Genomic DNA, 18,702 nt, shown 5'->3' with positions numbered 1-18,702 from the left:
TCACATGATACCTACATCCTCTAGCCTTTCCTCGGAATTTTTTATATTCTTATTACATACAGTAATTATTAAAAATATCAAGGTCTACCCCCTTTCTTTCTAGTTTTTATTTTAATATATTTTAACTTTATCTTCCATTCTTTTTCCCCTCCTAAAACTCTCAGAACTAAGAGAATCCATTCATAAACTTTGTTTTAAAAATTAATCACCTCAACACCATTGAAAAATGTTAAAATTCTTGAGGGATGCTTGTTTCGGTTCCCCATTAATCTTTTAGCATTATATTCAACTCCATCTAGTTATTTCAATAAATTGATATTTCTGATTTTAGATTGTGACTCCCTTGAGAGTAACAACTGGATTGTTTTCTTTTGTTTTTGTCTATCTTTATAACTCCAAGTCTTTGCACAACTTTGGCACGTAGTACATGCTTAATAAGAATTTTTCACCGACTTCATTCTTGTACTTTAGTTTGAATTCCCCACTCAGATCTGTCCTTTTTACTAAAAATCTTTGAAATGCCTTAGAACTTGGGGTAAGAATAATGAAAACAATTCAGGAGCATGCAGAGTAGGGTTGCATGGAGAATTGCTCATGTGTTTGTGTGTGGTTTGTGTGTGTGTGTTTGTTGTCGTTGTTTTTGTTGACCCAAAGACCAGCTGTACATAAGTATATATGTCTAGTTTGTTTATATATATATATATATATATATATATATATATATATATATATATATATATATATTTTCTCATTATAAACCTTGTGTATTTCGCAGAATCATAAATGAAAAATGATTAATTACATTTTTGTAGTATCAGCCAAAACCTGCATGCTATCTCTAAGTTGGAAAAATATTCATTATTCTTCATAAGCATTTTTATGAAATAATTTTCTTTGTTAATGTTATTGACAAAACTGGAATTCCAATGTCAGGGTTTGGGGAGAAGAACATTGTCCAAATATGAATGTGAAAACAAGTGAAATATGGAGTTCTGAATCCTCTACAGATGTATGCATATTTCCAATTAAATTGTTCCTTGCCGTACACCAGCAAGTAAATATACTGATTTTCAAACTTAAAAAAATTAAATTTAAGGAAGAAGAAGTATAATTAATGGGTAGCATAATTAGTTGTTGTTAAACTTCTTGGAATGACAGATGTTCAGGGAGTTCTGATGTGCGCTCTCTACATCATGGGGTTATATTTCTTCCCCTCTCTCCATATCCGTAGGAAGACAACCTATAAATATCTCAAAGTTTTCCTCTTAGCAAAGAATCATGACACATTTTATTACTTAAATAAGTAGGCCACATTAGAAAGTATCTTCCTATACGCAAATCCACAGATTCAGTTAACTGCGGAAACCAAGACTTGCAAGATGTGCCTAGAGTTTTTATTGTACTGTTGAACACTGCCTTTCTCTAACCTTATATATTTTGTGTATATTCATTTCAAATTGAGGAATGAAGAAAATTACAATATAATATCAAAATCATGCTTGCACTTCAGGAATGTAGGAAGAATCTTGATGGAATCCTTATTCATCTCGCCTGGCCCTTATCGAATGATGACCAAGCAGTCAATTAGCAGAATTGGAGTTAATCCATCAAAATTATGTACAAGATAATGAAATATCTGCTCTCAATATGCCTATGATGGTTTCATATTAATTCTGTTGTATCACAATACCCACCCCCTCACAAATTCTAGTGTTTTTGCTTGGTTTATTATCTAGAATTTATTTTGTTTGTCACTGGTTTGTACATACTGGTTTGAATGTTGTATTTCCAATTAAAATGGGAACTTAAGAGCAAAGACAGTCTTACCTTTCTTTGTATCTCCCACAATTAGTACAGAATCTGGTAAATAGTAGACACTTAATAAATGAAAAAAATAGGATAAAATAACATTTACTTCTAAGTCAATATAAGTAAGTTGGAATATCATTAGATCACTCAACAAAATGAAAAAAATAACATGGGTTTAGTCAGACTTCTGAAATTTAAATCCTCCTTCCCTCACCTATACACACGCACATAGCTCCCATTCCTTTCCTTGTAATGCTGCTTATTCTCATAAACAACTTTCTCAGTAGGAAGTAAAAGGAGCCCCAAGAATTAATAGGAAATTCTTGATTCCCCCATCTTGTGGTTTCCCCATCTAATCTACAAAATTTTACTTGATTCTAGGCCCTAGTTTGCTTTTTCTACTCCCTTATTTACTTTTCTACTACTACCTTCCTTGCAGACCATTACCAACAGATGTCAAAAAGGTAACCCACTGGGGGTGGAGCCAAGATGGCAGAGTAGACAGACGCACATACACTAGCTCCAAACCCACAGCCCATAGAATATCTGGAAAAAAGAACTCCCGGCGAATTCTGGAGCAGCAGAGGCCACAGAACGGTGAAGGTGAGGAGATTTCTGTTCCAGAGAGCCCTGCAAACCTCTCGCAAAAGGTCCCTCGCGCCCCGGACCTGGAGGTGAGCCCAGCCCTGCCTTGGCCACGTGGCACCGAGAGGAGCAGATCAGAGCGGGCTTCGGGAACGGAATCTCCAGGGGCTGCCCGGGTCCCTCCACCCACAGGTGACGGGTGTCAGTGAGAGGGTCTCTTTGGTGGGTCGAGAGGGGAGTGGGGTGCCCCCATAACTCAGGCCCCCTAGGGAGGCAGCAGTGGAGGCAGGAGCAGACAGGGGCTCCCCAAGCAGGCAGGGGCTCCCCAAACAGGCAGGAGCCCAGATCCATTGTTGAAGGTCTCTGCATAAATCCCCTGAGGGAACTGAGCACTGCCCCCACCTGAGCAACTGAACTTATTCTCACACTGAATAGCAGCCCCGTCCCCGCCCAAAGCCCTGAGGCTGGGAAGCAGCATTTGAATCTCAGACCCCAACCTTTGGCTGGGCGGATCTGGAGGCAAAGTGGGTGTGAAGAGAATATTCAGAAGTCAAGTCACTGACTCGGAAAATTCCCAGAAAAGGGAAAAAAAATAAGACTATAAAAAGGTAACCCACTATGGATTACTTACTGAATAAGATTAAACACAAGAGGGAAATATATAACAAAATACTACATAACATAAGTAGTTAATGTTAACATGTGGTTTTCTAGGTCAATATGTATCTATAGTGATCCTTATTGGAATGTGACACCCTTCATTTTTGTTTCCTTTTTAATTCTTTAACTATTGCTTAGTTTTCTTTTATTCCTGGCCATTCACTGATTGAGCCCATTATAAGACAATATTTGCCTTAGCTTACGAATCTTATAGTTTACTTTAATATTTGTGAATTTACATGTTTTTAAAAGTTTGACAAGGGTTAGTGAGAACTCTCCTTAGAGCTTCCTTCACATCCTTTTTCCTCAAGCTATAGATCATAGGATTCAGCATTGGGATCACTAGAGTGTAAAATACAGAGGCCATTTTATCAGTGTCTAAGGAATTGTTTGACCGAGGTTGAAAATACATGAAAAGGAGTGTCCCATAGAAAACAGTGACAGCCATCATATGAGAAGCACAGGTGGAAAATGCTTTCTGTCTCCCCTCTGCTGAACGTATCCTCAGAATGGCCAAGATAATGTAGAAATAGGATACAATTACAATGATCATGGAAAAGAAGAGATTAGTTCCTAAGAAAGTAAAGACTGCTGTTTCTGGGATGTAGGTGTCAGAGCAGGATAATGCTAACAAAGGGACATTATCACAGTAAAAGTGATTGATGACATTTGAAGAACAGTAAGACATTGAGAAAACACAGGAAGTGACAGTCATTGCAGTAGTTAAACTGTAGGTGTATGTAAGGACCACAAGTAGAATACAAACCTTCCGTGATACTACAACCATATATAATAGGGGATTGCAAATAGCCCCATAGCGGTCATAGGCCATGACAACCAACATGAAAATCTCAGCAACAATGAAGACTAAGAAGCCTCCCAGTTGAGTTGCACACCCATAGTAGGAAATGATTTTCTTCTCCAGCAAGAAATTGACCAGCATCTGGGGAGCAATGACAGTGGAATTGCCAAGATTAATGATAGCCAAATGTCTCAGGAAAAAGTACATGGGAGTCTGAAGTCGAGAATCTATACTACTCAGGGTGATGATTCCCACATTTCCCGTCACTGTTACTCCATAGATTGCTAAAAAGATGAAGAAGAGTGGAACTTGAAGCTCTGGACGCTCTGAGACTCCAATGAGAATGAATGCAGTCACATGGGAGAGATTTCCTGGAATCATTTATTCTGTTGCTTTCATCTGTTATGGGGGAAAAATAGGAACATAGTTTAGAGGACTTAGGATGAGTTTCAAGTAGATGATGATGTCCTGGAATTTATTATGTTATTACCTTGAGTTGTTTGGAAAATCTTGTGTTAGACTTGGAGAAATATTTTACATGAATGCTGAGCTACGTTTAATGATGCAAAAGGACCAAGTTGCAAAGTTCTTTGGGGGAAGAGTCAAATTTCTTTCAATCATGGTAGCTTATCACAATAAAATTAATTTCAGCACAGTAATTTGAGGAGAGGGGTTGTGTGATCATCCTGGAAAGACAGGTTAGAATCAGGTTGTAAGGAATTTTAAAAGCAAAATGGTGGAGTTTGAATGTTATCCCAAAGGCAATGCTTAGACACTAATTCAAAGTTGTTGTTTTTTTCCTTTTTCTATCATGGGTCCCATTTGTGAATCTGGTAAAGCCTAAGGGCTCTTTCTCAGAATATGGCTTTAAAATGTGTAAAATATAATTCTAGATTTAGGAATGTTAATGGACAGGAAGTAGAAAAGCCTGGAAGTGTCAGTAAGATGATAGTCTTCATTTAAATTATGTACTATAGATGAATATATATATATATATATACATATATATACACACACACACATACATGTGTACATGTGCGCATATGTATGTATGTATGCATATTTACATACATAGATACACACACACACATACACATTTTAAGTCAGTAAAAGTCCTACCATTCAGACAAGCAAGTTTAGATTTTTAAGACAATTGATGGTCAGGCATAGAGATGCACACCTACTGAGAAGTATGTGGGTGGATTTCTGAGCTTAAGTGGGATTAAAGTTGATGAAGTGACTTCATTACCTTTCACCAGTGCAGTAAACCCCCACAAACATAGGAAATGAAGCAGTCTCAGTCAGACATGGAACAACTCAAAGTTCCTAGGAAGAGGAGTGAAGGTCATGAGCAGTCACAGCACATCCAGTCTGGGCAAATGAGGGAAATTAAACCTTAAAAAACTACAACTGCTATGATTTTATACAGTAGACGAGTTTTCAACATCTTAACTCCCTCTGTTTTTTCCCTGACTATAGGTCCCAAACCGATTCTTATCATTTTTAAAAGAAATGTACCTCCTTTAACCTTACCAAGTGACCTTCATAGATTCCATGGAGAATAAAATAAAGACAGGATGGATAAAAAAGGAAGGAAGGGGAAAAGGGAAAAAAAGATGAAGGGATAGAGAGAGGGAGGGAGAGAAGAAGGAAAGTAGGAAGGGAGAAAGGTGGGAAGGAAAGAAGGGAGAGAGGGAGGGAAGGAAAAGGAAGGTAGAGAAAAAGAGAAAAGAGTGAGGGAGGGAGAGACAAAGGGAGGAAGACAAGAAGAAAGGAAGGGAGAAGAGTATGAGGGGACAGGGATATGAGGAAGGAAGGAAGAACGGACGGAAGTAAAGAAGGAAGCAAGGAAGGAAGGAATGGAGGGAAAAAGAGGGAAGAGTGCCTAAAAATCTACCATTTTGGTGAGTTACTAACCGATTAATGATACATTCAGCAAGCCAAAATGGTGAAGTGAGTTTGAATAGGTAGATTTCAAAGTTCATCAACTTCAACTACCAAGCAGTATGGCTAAAAGGATCACAACAATTGAAGCAGGTGTAGAATTTTGTACTAAGTGACCTTAGAACTCCATTGCTTATATGAAACAATGCCTATTGTAATCATTGAAGATGCTAGCCACAGAAGCTGCAGGCACTGACTAATTAGAAGAAGTTCAAGTAGAAATAGAGGCCCATGCGAATGGCTCTGATCAAACTGAGATGGTAAATCCACTGTAATCTCATCTTTCCTAGGATACTGTCAGAAACACCTGTTGCAAACCCTTCCGACACTCTTCCTCTAACTCCTCCAAAAAGGCCTTGCTCCTTGAGTTTTTCCACCACAATATGAAGACTAAGTTCATTCTCATATATGTTGGGCATTTAGTTATAAAAGTAAGTTTAGTGATTGACCCTCCTCCCTCTGAACTCAAATCTCTTTACAGTATGTGTATATCTTCTCTTTATCACTTAAAAAATTTCTTTTTCTTTCATTCAACAAGTCTGTCTGCTCTAGTCAGAAATATTCGGAACGCAGTCACAGGGATGTTAATCTTTACCAAACAAGCAACGACTTGGTAGAGAATGAGAGAGCAGTTATCAAAGCTTACCTTAAACTACATGTTATTATATATGACTGTGAGCCTATCTAAATGACTCACTCAAGTTCAAACAAATTCAACCCTTTGGTGGTCAGAACGTTAGGGGCAGGTTCCCAGTATTCCACTCTCCAGAACTGTCTGGAGTATTTAATATCCACAAAAGTGATCTAATATAATGCATTCTCATGAGTTAGACTCCTGAGGTCTGGGAAGATTTAAGTTATCCCAAATACTCTTGCAACTAACATTTTTTTCAAAGACACAAAAAACATTTTTTTGCTCTCAGTTTTGAATGATTAAGGCTTTATATTTATTGTTCTTTCTGAATGCATCATCAGTTATCTAGCAACAGGCAGGAAACATTTGTTAAGTTTTAGATTTAAATTTTAGGTGGAAATCAAGCATATTGTTAGACTGATTCTATCCTAATGGTCCTCTATTCTACTACTCTATTCTCTGTACTTTTCAGTCTTGTGTAACCATGTGTCAGGGGGTGTTTACTCAAAAGAAGATTGCCATGGTATCAATAACCTAGGCAAAATGCAATCTGAATATCAAAAGTCTTTCAAAATGTAGTCTCCCCAAACGCAATAGAAATCACTAGATTTCTTCAGGTCTAGTACTCCATTGTTTCTTCAGTTAGATAACAGCTGTCCTAATTCTATATTCCTCCTCCTAAGACTGCTGTCATCTAAAAAAACAACAAAGAAACAAAACAAAAATCACCATAACCCAGAAGAGAGAAAATTGGATTAAACATCTGTAAGTCGTGGATTATAGCACTGCTTCTGATGTGTATTAGTTCCGTGACTTTTGATGAGTTATTTAACCTCTAAGTACCCTAGACAGAGCTCTAATATTTTAAGCAAGATTTGAGAGTAGATGAAGGAACTTCTGCACGATGAAGAAAAAATAACTCAACACTGAACTATTAAAAGTTCAGCAGTTGTCTTCTAAATCTCAAGCTCATGATTTCATTCCTACAAAAAGATTTGAGTAGTACTCCTTCCTTGAGCTTATCCAAGCTCACAAAGGCAGAAACAACATTTTAATCCTCACAATAATTGATAGTTTTCTGCACAACATAAAAGAAATTTAGTTAGCATAATGAAGGTTGCTTGGATTTTATTGACTCTGATCTGTGAAGGAAGGAAAAAAAAATCAAACCATGAAGAAGATGACTTACCTGTGCAAGAGAAGGTGGTGTCCTGTACTCATATGGCCCAACCCCATGGATTTCTCTGCGGAGTTTTGCTTGTTCCTGAAGTATCTGCAGACTTCTGATGTGTGACAAATTTTGTGTCTCCAGCATAAAACTCTAAATATAAAATCCAATACAGGCCACTTCCACAGGGAGCAAAGGCACTTTAGGGACTAATTATGAAGACCTTCTTCCTATTTCAATTTGACTCCCAAATGGATTTATGGAGAAAAAGTTCGTGAATTAGAGTTGTTGCTTTTATGTTCACTCTTTTCTTGCGGAAGATTGATTGTTAAGTATTTTCAACACATAAAGAAAAATCTGGCTCATTGACCCAAAGGTGGTCAATTGGTCCCATGGACACTAGGATAGTTGGTCTAATAGTGATTATTCCTTATTAATTCCCACTACTTAACTAACTTTCCCTTCCTTCCTGAATGTCTTTCTCCTTCTTGCCCTTCCCCTTTACTTTTGTATTTGACATTTACCGTCATCAACAAATTATTGTTTGCAAATTCAGAATATGTTCAACACTTTTCTAATGGCAAGGTTATCTTGCTTTGGTCATGGTCACATGATTCAAGCAGTATGACTTGTGTATCGATCAACAAGTATTCATCAGGGCCTACTATGTTTGACATACTAGGTGATAGGATGTAAGTAAAAAGAACAAAAAGAATTCTAATATTAATGAGTTTACATTCTGAAAGGACCATGTAATGAATCCACTCATTCATGTGTTCAGAAAATGTTTATTAAAAGTCTGTTGTATATAGATAGTACTAGTTATGAGAGATATCTTCAGGCAGATATAAATTTACTCCTTAAAAAACTGAAGATGTGCTTTTAAACAGCTGATGCAAAAGAATGCTACAACACTTCTTATGGTTAATATATGAATATGGAAAGATATTAGTTTAAGTTGTATCTAGGGCAAGGATCTCAACCTGAGTTCTATGATTTTTTAAATTTACCATTTCAATATAATTTTTCCCTTTGTAATCCTTTATATTTTGTGTTATACATTTAAAATCATCTTTCAAAGGCCTCTGTACATTTTACTAAAATGCCAAATGGGTTCATGACATAAATGATTAAGAATTACTTATCTAAGATGTTCACTTTAAAATATATTTACCTCAGTATTTCAGATGAGATATAAATAGGAATCAACCTCTGGAATGTTGCCAATAATAAAAGAAAACTAACTTTAGCAAGAAACCAATCTATTACATTGATGGGTTGGAACTACTTTGATGGAGATGACATTAGTCACCACCACCCCACTTTGTTGGCTTACTTCATTTATCCTTCTGCATTTCCCCTAGCTTTTTGCTCTGTTCACTTCAGAAACAATGCCCAGGAATCTGTGGTCTAGGAATACTTAATCCTGATTGAGGACTTGCTCAGTGACTGATTTTTCACTGCTACTGTTAGTCTAGCCTGGTCATTCCCTACTGTGTGCAATACTAAGAGACATTTCATGAATCTGTTACGCCTCTATAATTTTACCCTATACTATTCCTCACTATCACTCTTCTCCAATCACTGATAGCATTATTTGTATTTTCTCCCTGAATCTCTGATGAATACAACTTTGGGAAATGCAATATTTTCTTTGGTGAGTATGTTAAAGTACTCTATTCTATTTGTTGTAAGAAAAGCTTTCTATTTCGAGAGGGGTGGTGAATTAGTGGGAAGCAATCAGAAGGTCAAAAACAGAGGACATCAATAAAATATATATTTTAAAAAGAAGTTCTGAAGGGGACAAAAATCAGATATCTTTGCTGTTCCCTTGTTAAATTAAAGACGTGCTTTTAAAAAGAAAATGTGCATAATAATAACCCACAATTTCTTATGATCTTTTTGTCCTTTATTGGAAAATTATGTTTTTATTGGTGATTAAGTTTGTAATTAAATACAGAAACAGAAGAAATGAAATTTTTGTTGTCCTTCAAAGTCCAGCCTGACTCAAAGGTAAAGGAAAAGAGATATAAATTTATCTATCATAATAATTTAAAGGAACAATATTATCTTAATAAAACTTCCAGTCTTTTCCACTTCCTTCCCATTAACTTTCCTCAATCTAGTATTATATTTTATGCATTTAAAAACCATATTCTGAAAGGGGTCCATGGGCTTTACTAGATTGACAAGTGGGACCCATGACCAAAAAATAAAATTAAAGCAAGCAAACAAACAAACAAAAAACAACAACTTTTCATTAGTGTCTAAGCATAGCCTTTGGGATAACATTTGAACTCCACTATCATGCTTTTAAAATTCCTTACATCCTGATTCTAACCTGACTTTTCAGGATGATCACACATTACTTTCTTTTTGGTTTTTTATCTTCCTTTCAAACTAGTTCACTTGTTATTCACCATATCTCTTGCATCTCCTATCTCCCTACCTTGGTGTAAAGCTCCTTATGCATGGGATGGTATCCCCCACCCCTTATCTCTGTTTCTCTAAACCTGAGTGCCTTCAAGATTCACCTCAAGTGACATTTATTTCCTTTGGAAAGAATGTTCCATCATGCCTTCCTTTCTTAGTAAACTCACCAGAGAAAAATCCCATTATTCTGCAAGACTGAATCTGCTTGGCATTCTCATCACAGTACCCTCTTTTCCTACAACTGGACCCTCTGACAGGTGATGTGCTTCTATATAAGGATAGGTCTCAGCAGTTTTTCTACATATTTCTAAGTACACTGCTTTTGAATTTTCATCATTCCTTCATTCTGAGTATCTTTTTAGCATGGTTTTGTGTGTTACCTTCTCCCAAAATAGGTATCCTCAACCTATCTTTTTCAATTTGCTCTTTTTATTCATAATGCTCAACATAGATCTTCTGTTACTAGAAGTTTAATAAATGTTTATTGACTGCTATTACAGAATTAAATAAATCAAATATGACATATAAATGAGTACTGATCACTAGTATTATCCTGGGTCCCTTTGGTATATTTGCTTGGTGGTGTCAGACCTGGGTCCATTTGTGTGATGGAACTTTTCCATTAGGCTTGCTAGAGAGTCACAAAATCACACAATTGTTTCATCTTTTGTTTCCTTTGTTCATCAGGCCTTAGCCTAGCTCTTTTGTGGAGCAGAATACTGTCATGGATAAGAGGCTGAACAAAGAAAATTCTACCATTTGTCTTTCCACAGAAGGAATATGAGGAGAGAGTCGGGTATAGTTGAGTTCTTTTGCAAAGATGTGATTTGGTTGCCTGCTTCCAGAAAAATGGTAGGCAGTGAGGGATGGAGCGTTGAATGAGCATGGTAGAGTATAAGGATTCTTTGTTGTTACTTCATTGAGTTTGTATCTTGTTTATTTTCATGGTGTTCTATGTCTTGGAGACAGCTGAAATGGCTTTATGTTATGTGAATAATTCCTGTTTTGGAAAGGTTTGAGAGGATGTGAGAAAATGCTTACTTCTCCATCTTGTTCGCTTGACACATAATATATATTGTACAAAGTTTTTCATCAATTTTCTATCGTTCTTTTCAACATAACTTTAACTTTTTCAAATTTCAAGTTGTAGATCAAAGGCATGAGCAATGGAATGAGTAGTTTGTAAATGCAGAGTCCATCTAGTTGTGGTACAGAATAATTAAGGAGACTTAGGCTCCAAGTATACAAAGTTAGTGTCCCGTAGAACAGAACCACCACTTTGAGGTGAGGCACATGGTAAGAGTAGACTTGTGACTGAGTACCCAAAGTACTCTCAGGTGAAGAGTTGATCCTGAGTATGACTGTGAGATTGAGCGTGTAGGAAAAAGACAATTAGGAGAGAGGAGATCAAATTTAAAACAGAAATCAACAGAATTATTTAAATCTATTTCACTTGCATAAAGAGTAAAATTGTCACAGGTGGAGATTTGATTGTTTGGTTCTGCAAAAAAAAGGATATATTAAAGTTTTTAATTTTCCCAAATGGACACAGAAGGATAATAGTGATAGGGGAGGAATCACAAGACCAAGACGATGTCTGACATGATGAGTGTCAAATACAGGGAATTACAGAGAACAAAATCATGGTCAAAAGTTTTCATTGGCTAATTAGAAGCTCACCATTGATGAAAAACATGGAGAGATCTAAAAGAGTCACACATCAGTTAAAGGGAATATTATTTCCCTCCATCATCAATATGACCTGTATTTTGGGAGAAGTATCTATAGAGTACCAAAGATTAAGAAATACCATATTCCTGTGGAAAATGTATGTGGTAATATACAGGAGATATAACAACAGCAATTAACAAAGGCTATAGATTGGTTTGCTTGTCAATAATCTAGAGAAAAGAATAGCCCACTCTAATTGAGATAGGATACATGTGGAAGGTTCATCCCTATTTGCTTACCTGGAGCATTCTTTCGACCACTTGATCTCATTTTTCTATGATGAACTCCTCTCTGGACCTCCATTTGGAGAAGGGTACAGGATAACCAAGCTTCATTCTCCTCAGCGCTTTGCTTAGTACTCTCAAGCGTTCTCCACCATTTTAACCACCTCCTTCCTCCCCTTTCCTGTGAATATCCTTTCTCCTAACAATCACCTTCATTTTTCAATTTCCTTTTGTGCATTTGTTTACCTTACTCCCTCCTTGAGAGTATGAAATACCTTTCTTCTTTCTTATATTTGCATCCCCAACACTTAGCTCTGTGTCTGGTATTTAGGAGGTGCTTAACAAATACTTGCTCCTTATCTTCATCTTCTGCATTTCACACAGTGCCTTGGCAAACAGCAATAACCTAATATATGTTGGTTGCATTGCCTTGACTGTTGGAAGATGAGACAGCTCAGGCAGGTACGCAGTAAATATGGTACATTTGTCCATCAACGCATTGGACCAAGTCATGGGGAAGAGGTCGAATTTAACTCCCAGTACTGTTCTGAAGCTCAAATATTATAATAAATACAACATGTTTTGTAAAGTTTTACAGAATTATATACTATCTTGTTGGTTGTTGTTGTGGTTCTTTAATCATGTACTCAATTACTGTCCCATAAATTATGTCTTCCTTTGGTTAACATTAAAGGGAAAAATATATAATTAAAAATGCATCCTTAAATTACTACAGTGAATGAGGATAGTCTCTATAGTAATTTAGATCACAAGGGATGATAAGTTGAGTAACAATGAATTCTGGAAGAGAATGTTGCCAACTATAGATCACTTCAAAAATTAATACTAGACAAGGGAACCATTCAAGGAATTATGAAAACTTACTGTTTTTAATGACAGAGAGCTATCAGCTAAATTAGTTAATTTTCATCAGACCCAAGGGAAATTATGCATGGGGGGCTAGAAGGAAGATTGCAGTTCCCAAGAAAAAAAGAAAAAAGGCTTAATGATTAAAAGTAAATAAAATATCCGTGACAGTCTATTCTTGTCACATTTCGCATCTCATCACTAGGCCATTGAAAAGCATATCCTTCTCTTTATTTCCCATGCTTTGAGTATAAGCTGAGAATAAACTTATATAAACTGAAAATTAAAGTCTTCCCCAAATCCTTTGTCACTGAAAGAAACAGTATGTGAGTCAAAAATTAAATAACACAGAACACTAGCTCATCCAAAATGGTTCATTTTAAAGACAGAACTCTCCCTCCTCTTTCTGTTTTCTCTGTGTGTCTTTCTGTCTGTCTCTCTATCTTTCTAACTTTGTCTTTCTCTCCTTCTCCCTACACACACACACACACACACACACACACACACACACACACACACACACACACTGTTCCCAAGTTTGTGGTGAAGTTTTAGAGTTATGAAATGTAAAAGTGCACTAGAATTTTTTAGATTTTCTGTCACATCTTTCATCCTTACCACAACCCAAATTGTTTCTGTTATTCCAATTTACATTGAAGAAACTGAAAGTGGGATCAGTTAAGCGGCTTGGCAAAGTTAAAACAGCTAAGAAGTGTCAGAGTATAATTTGAACTCAGTTCTTCCAGTACCCAACTTTTATGTTCTATCCACTACCTAGCTAAGCTTCCTCATAAGATGAAGTTGATAATGTCATTTAAAAATAATTGGGATATATTAAGGTTCCAAACTTGGGTCAAAACCTTCAATTTTGCTAGTCCAAAATGAAGCTAAAAGAATATCTAGACATACATTTTTTTATTCTGAAATAAGTGGTAGGGATATATGTGCACTACAACATCATTATGATGGAACAGCTACGTGGTAAAGTTCATTGAATTCTGAACTTGGAGACTGGAACACTTGCTTTAGAATCCTGTGTCAATCATTTATTAGTCATTTTACCATGGACAGAGCATTTAATTTTTCTTGATCCTAGTTTACTCATCTACAAAATAGGACCAAAAATAACATCAACCTCACACTTTTTTGAGGATTAAATGAGACAACTTATGTAAAATGTTTTATACAATTTAATGCATTTATAAATTTTGCCATCATCATCATCATCATCATCATCATCATCATCATCATCATCATCATCATCATTTTTAGGGCACTTTTCACATCCTTCTTTCTTAAGTTATAGATCAGAGGGTTAAGCATGGAAATGACCAGAGTGTAAAACACAGAGGGCATTTTGGCTGTGTAGAAGTAGTGACTACATTGGGGTTGCATGTACATGAAAAGAAGAGTCCTATGGCATATAAGCACAACAGATGGAGAGTCACTGGTGCAAACGGCTTAATGCCTACCATCAGAAGAGCTCATTCTGGGGGTGGCAGCAAGAATAAACATGTAGGAAATGAGAAATCAGGAGAGAGGAAAGCAAATTTATAGCACAAAAAACTAAGAGTGGTTAACTCTATTTCTTATGTATCAATGCACAGAATGGACAACAAGAGGAGAGTATTACAGCAGAAATGTCTGATTACAATAGATTTGCAAAAGAACAAAGTAAAAAGCTTAACTACTATGAGAAATGACACAAAGATGCTATATATGTAAGGGATAGCCACAGAGACCAAACGGACAGTGTCTGACATGATGATCATAGAGTTTTAGGGGACAACAGGTAGCTGCATAATGGTCATAAACCATCACTGACAGGATTCAAAATTCAGTCATCATGAATATAATAATAATAATAAAAGATCTGAGGTGCACATAAGTTGCAGTAGATGGTATTTTTTTCTACTGTAATATTGGCCAGCGTTTGCGGCCAATGACATTGGAATTGCCAGCATCAGTAAATGCCAGGTACCTGAGGAAAAAGCATATTGGAGTTTGTAGGTGGGAATAAATCTTGGTCAAGATAATCATGCCCAAGTTCTCAATCATGGTGAGAGTGTAGATAAGGAAGAAGATGAGAGGGAGTTACAGCTCTGTGCAGTCAGTGAATCCCAAAAGACTAAATTCAATCACCTGGATCACTGTGGTTTTCTCCCCATTTTTCTATGTAGGTAATCTACTATGGAAAGAGAATACAATATCCTAATTATATTATAGTTTCCACCACACGAAAGGCCAGCATGTGATATCACTGTTTATAAGGTGAATATTGACTGATCCAATAAATTCCAGAATATTAGAGTGACTGCCTTTACCCCAAGCAAAGGGAGAATGTCAGAACATATAAATTTTGCATTATACAAAATAAATTGTGAATTATGGAACTATTTATGGAGGAGATAAAGCAGGGCAAAACTCCAACAAATGTGTGATAAGTGATCCATCAACAGTGCCCATTTCAAAGAATTGAATGCATTTTTATTGAGAAGGAAGAAAAATTAAGCAACACTTTACACATGGTCCAAAAAAAATCCTGATATATTGTGCATCTATATCTTAAGTTCTCTCTAATAAATCATAAATATAAATCCTCCCATGGACAAGAAACCCATCAATGATATAATGAACAATATTCATAAAACATTTTCTTGAAATTTTAAATGAGGCAACCCTTTTAACTTTGGCAAAGTTGTATTAGCAATTTTGTTTCCTAATTGCAGTCTGAATGTGTCAAAAGATTTCAAGAAATTCATTGAAGTTATTTGGGATTTTTAGTCAAGAAAACAGTAGGTTTAGGTTTGTAATGTGTGAGATAGCAATTGTTTTCAATTATATACAAGGTTGTGTAACCCCAGAGGTCAGAAATAAGAGTGACTGGAGAGATTTGAAAAAGACAAATTTAGGCAATAACAAGAGACCAAAGAAACAACAAGAATAAAGCATGACAACTCCTTAGCAAATGGAGAAACTCAAAGTAAAATGGTTCACCTCAGGAGTTACTGTTTTCCTTTGCAGAGAAAACCAAGGAAAGGTATTAAGGTTATTAATTAATGTCCTTGAGAATTTTAATAAGAGAGAGGTTTGTCTACATTTTCTCCTTGGTACCCTCTGGTGTAAAGAGATTTTGCCTTAACATGAAAGCCACAATGCTAATAAGCAATTTTTGGCTGACTTAAGGAGAAAATAGGAAAGAAAGTTTATTCTTTGAAAAAGAGAGGCATTAGCACACTTTTGCTAAGAATACAAAGGGAAAGTTGTTTGCCTTTAATGACTACATAGGATCTCAGACTATATGCAATATCAAAGAAGCCATTTGAATTGATTTTTCAGGGCTCTTTTCAAGGCACCTTTGACTTCCTTATTTCTCAAACTATAGATCAAAGGGTTGAGCATGGGAATTACCAGAGTATAAAAGACAGAAGCTACCTTGTCTGTATCAAAGGAGTGGCTGGACTTGGGCTGCAGGTACATGAAAGTTAGTGTTCCGTAGAATACAATCACCACAGTGAGATGGGAGCCACAGGTGGAGAAGGCTTTGCGTCTGCCCTCAGCAGAGTTCATCCTGAGGATGGCCATAAGAATGAGTCCATATGAAACAAGGACAAGCAGTAGGGAGAAAATTAAATTGAAAGCAGAAAGGCTCAGGATGATTAATTCTACATCCTTTGCATCATTGCATAAAATACTTAAGAGGGGGAGGCTATCACAGTAGAAATGACTAATTATGTTAGACTTCCAAAAAGATGAATTAAAAGTCTTAATTGTGGTCAGTAATGGTACAGAAGAGCTGTAGATATATGGTATGACCACCAAGATGCAGCACATTCTGTCTGACATGGTGACCATGTAAAGCAGTGGATTGCAGATGGCTACGTAGCGGTCATAGGCCATCACCGATAACATAAAAAGTTCACTTATAATTAATGTTATAAAAACAACTATCTGGGTTGCACATCCAATATAAGAGATGATATTTTTCTCCGCTATGAAATTTATCAACATTTTTGGACCAACTGCAGTGGAGTGTCCAAGATCAATAAATGCCAGATTGCTTAGGAAAAAGTACATGGGAGTTTTCAGGTGAGAATCAATTTTGGCCAACATAATCAAGCCTAGGTTCCCCAAAGTTGTGATCATGTAGATGATAAGGAACACCAGGAAAAGGGGGATCTGCAGATCAGGATGATCTGTGATGCCCAAGAGAATGAATTCAGTTACTTGAATTGCTGTAGTTTCATTCCACTTATGGATTTCTTCCATTCAGGGAAAGCTGTCTGAGACATGTTCTTTAAATCTAGGATGAACCACTCTTGAGAGTTTCTGCGTGAAGAATATTTGCAGATAATTCCCACTATTCAATATGACATCAAGGAATTCAGGAAAGGTCTCCTTACTTTCCGTCGCCTCTCCTTCATGTCTGCACCAGAAACAGATTCCTTTGCTGTCTATATGTTGAAGTTGAACCTGGCAAAATGTTGATATATTTAACAACTATCATTTTCAGTCACATAATAAACATGTTTATGAAATTTGTTCTTATGATGGTGCCATGACCCACCATATGTATCACAAAGGTGACTGGTCTACCAACCAGCATTAGTACTCTAGAACCCTTATGTTCTGTTTGTTTGTATTTCTATACTTACATGAAAAGATCGGTGGTACCAGTCAGGTAAAATATATAATTGGATGAATTTGTAAAAAAAAAAAAATACTCCTTAATGAAAATACAAATTAACCTCCAAAAACAAGTGTGTAACATTTTTAGCCTTAATATCAAGATATGCTGCATAAAAAGAAAAACTTGTCCTAAGGAAAATTATTATACAATGAAGAGACACGTTTCCCTTTCAAGTAATTCGCTTGATATATCTAGTCATTCAGGGACACTGAAAGACTCTCTCTCTCTCTCTCTCTCTCTCTCTCTCTCTCTCTCTCTCTCTCTCTCTCTCTCTCTATATATATATATATATATATATATATATATATATATATATATATATATATATATATATATATATATATCAAGGCCGGAAGGGGATAGCCCTGAGTGCTTGATGTTATGGCATATAGCCTGAAACTTCTGAGAAGTCAGTAGGGCAAAGGCAATTTGAAAGCTTTTCTATTGTTATTTATGGATGTTCATGAAGTATTATTTTAAGCAATCAATTTTAAAATGAAAAGAAAAATACTGGATTTGAGAAGAAGGGAGCTTCTTATACTTCTTTTCCCTCTTAACTGCTTCATCAAGTAAGGCTCCAAAATTCTTTTCATTTCTTCCTCTCATCAACAAAAAGATAACTATTTACAGATCATGCATTTTGCCAGTATCCTTCACACATCATGAAACAATCCTACTGTGTTGTAATCATTTCAATAAATTTATAAAATTGGATCATTTTCAAAAAATCCACTGGGGCTTGCTTAAGAAAGAAGAGTACAGTGGTAGCCAGAATAGGTAGTATTTCATCTCTGACAAGTGGCAAGTTTCATAAATGTCCTAAGGTTCTTTAGGTGTCCTCTTCAAGAAAGAAATTCACTTACTTGTCACATCTGCACCTGATCAATAAGACATCATATGAGCTCAGTCCAGTTTTATAATTGTAGGTATATACTACACCCCTATTTTCAGTGTCAAGAATATCCAGAAGATCTCAAGGTGAACATCTTATAATGCTCTAGCAAACTCTGTAAAAATTTCATCAATGGGAGAGAATTTTAGGTATCCAAAGGTTAGAACAACTGCCCACAAAAGTTGTCATCTTCATGATAATAATTTTGATATGCATTCCTTAGAAAGAATCCTCCCAGGGGCAGGGGCCAAGATAGCAGAGAA

The 18,702-nt window shown here is 36.2% G+C and overlaps 2 protein-coding genes and 1 pseudogene across 2 annotated transcripts; 1 reads left to right on the top strand and 2 right to left on the bottom strand.

Annotated features, from left to right (window-relative positions):
• Positions 1 to 18,702, top strand: part of LOC140516776 (probable E3 ubiquitin-protein ligase TRIML1) — a 237,614-nt pseudogene that overhangs the window by 78,466 nt on the left and 140,446 nt on the right.
• Positions 3,290 to 4,237, bottom strand: LOC140516548 (olfactory receptor 8J2-like). Its single transcript, XM_072627495.1, has one exon. It carries the CDS (start codon positions 4,235 to 4,237, stop codon positions 3,290 to 3,292), a length of 948 nt encoding a protein of 315 aa, XP_072483596.1.
• Positions 16,167 to 17,281, bottom strand: LOC140516849 (olfactory receptor 8K3-like). Its single transcript, XM_072627726.1, has 2 exons — positions 17,261 to 17,281; positions 16,167 to 17,108 (listed from the first exon to the last, which is right to left on the bottom strand). The coding sequence occupies exons 1-2, from the start codon at positions 17,279 to 17,281 to the stop codon at positions 16,167 to 16,169; spliced, it is 963 nt and encodes a 320-aa protein (XP_072483827.1).

Source organism: Notamacropus eugenii, chromosome Y (assembly GCF_028372415.1).
Source record: "Notamacropus eugenii isolate mMacEug1 chromosome Y, mMacEug1.pri_v2, whole genome shotgun sequence".
NCBI classification, from domain to species: domain Eukaryota; kingdom Metazoa; phylum Chordata; class Mammalia; order Diprotodontia; family Macropodidae; genus Notamacropus; species Notamacropus eugenii.
This window is presented reverse-complemented; position numbering and strand designations above follow the sequence as displayed.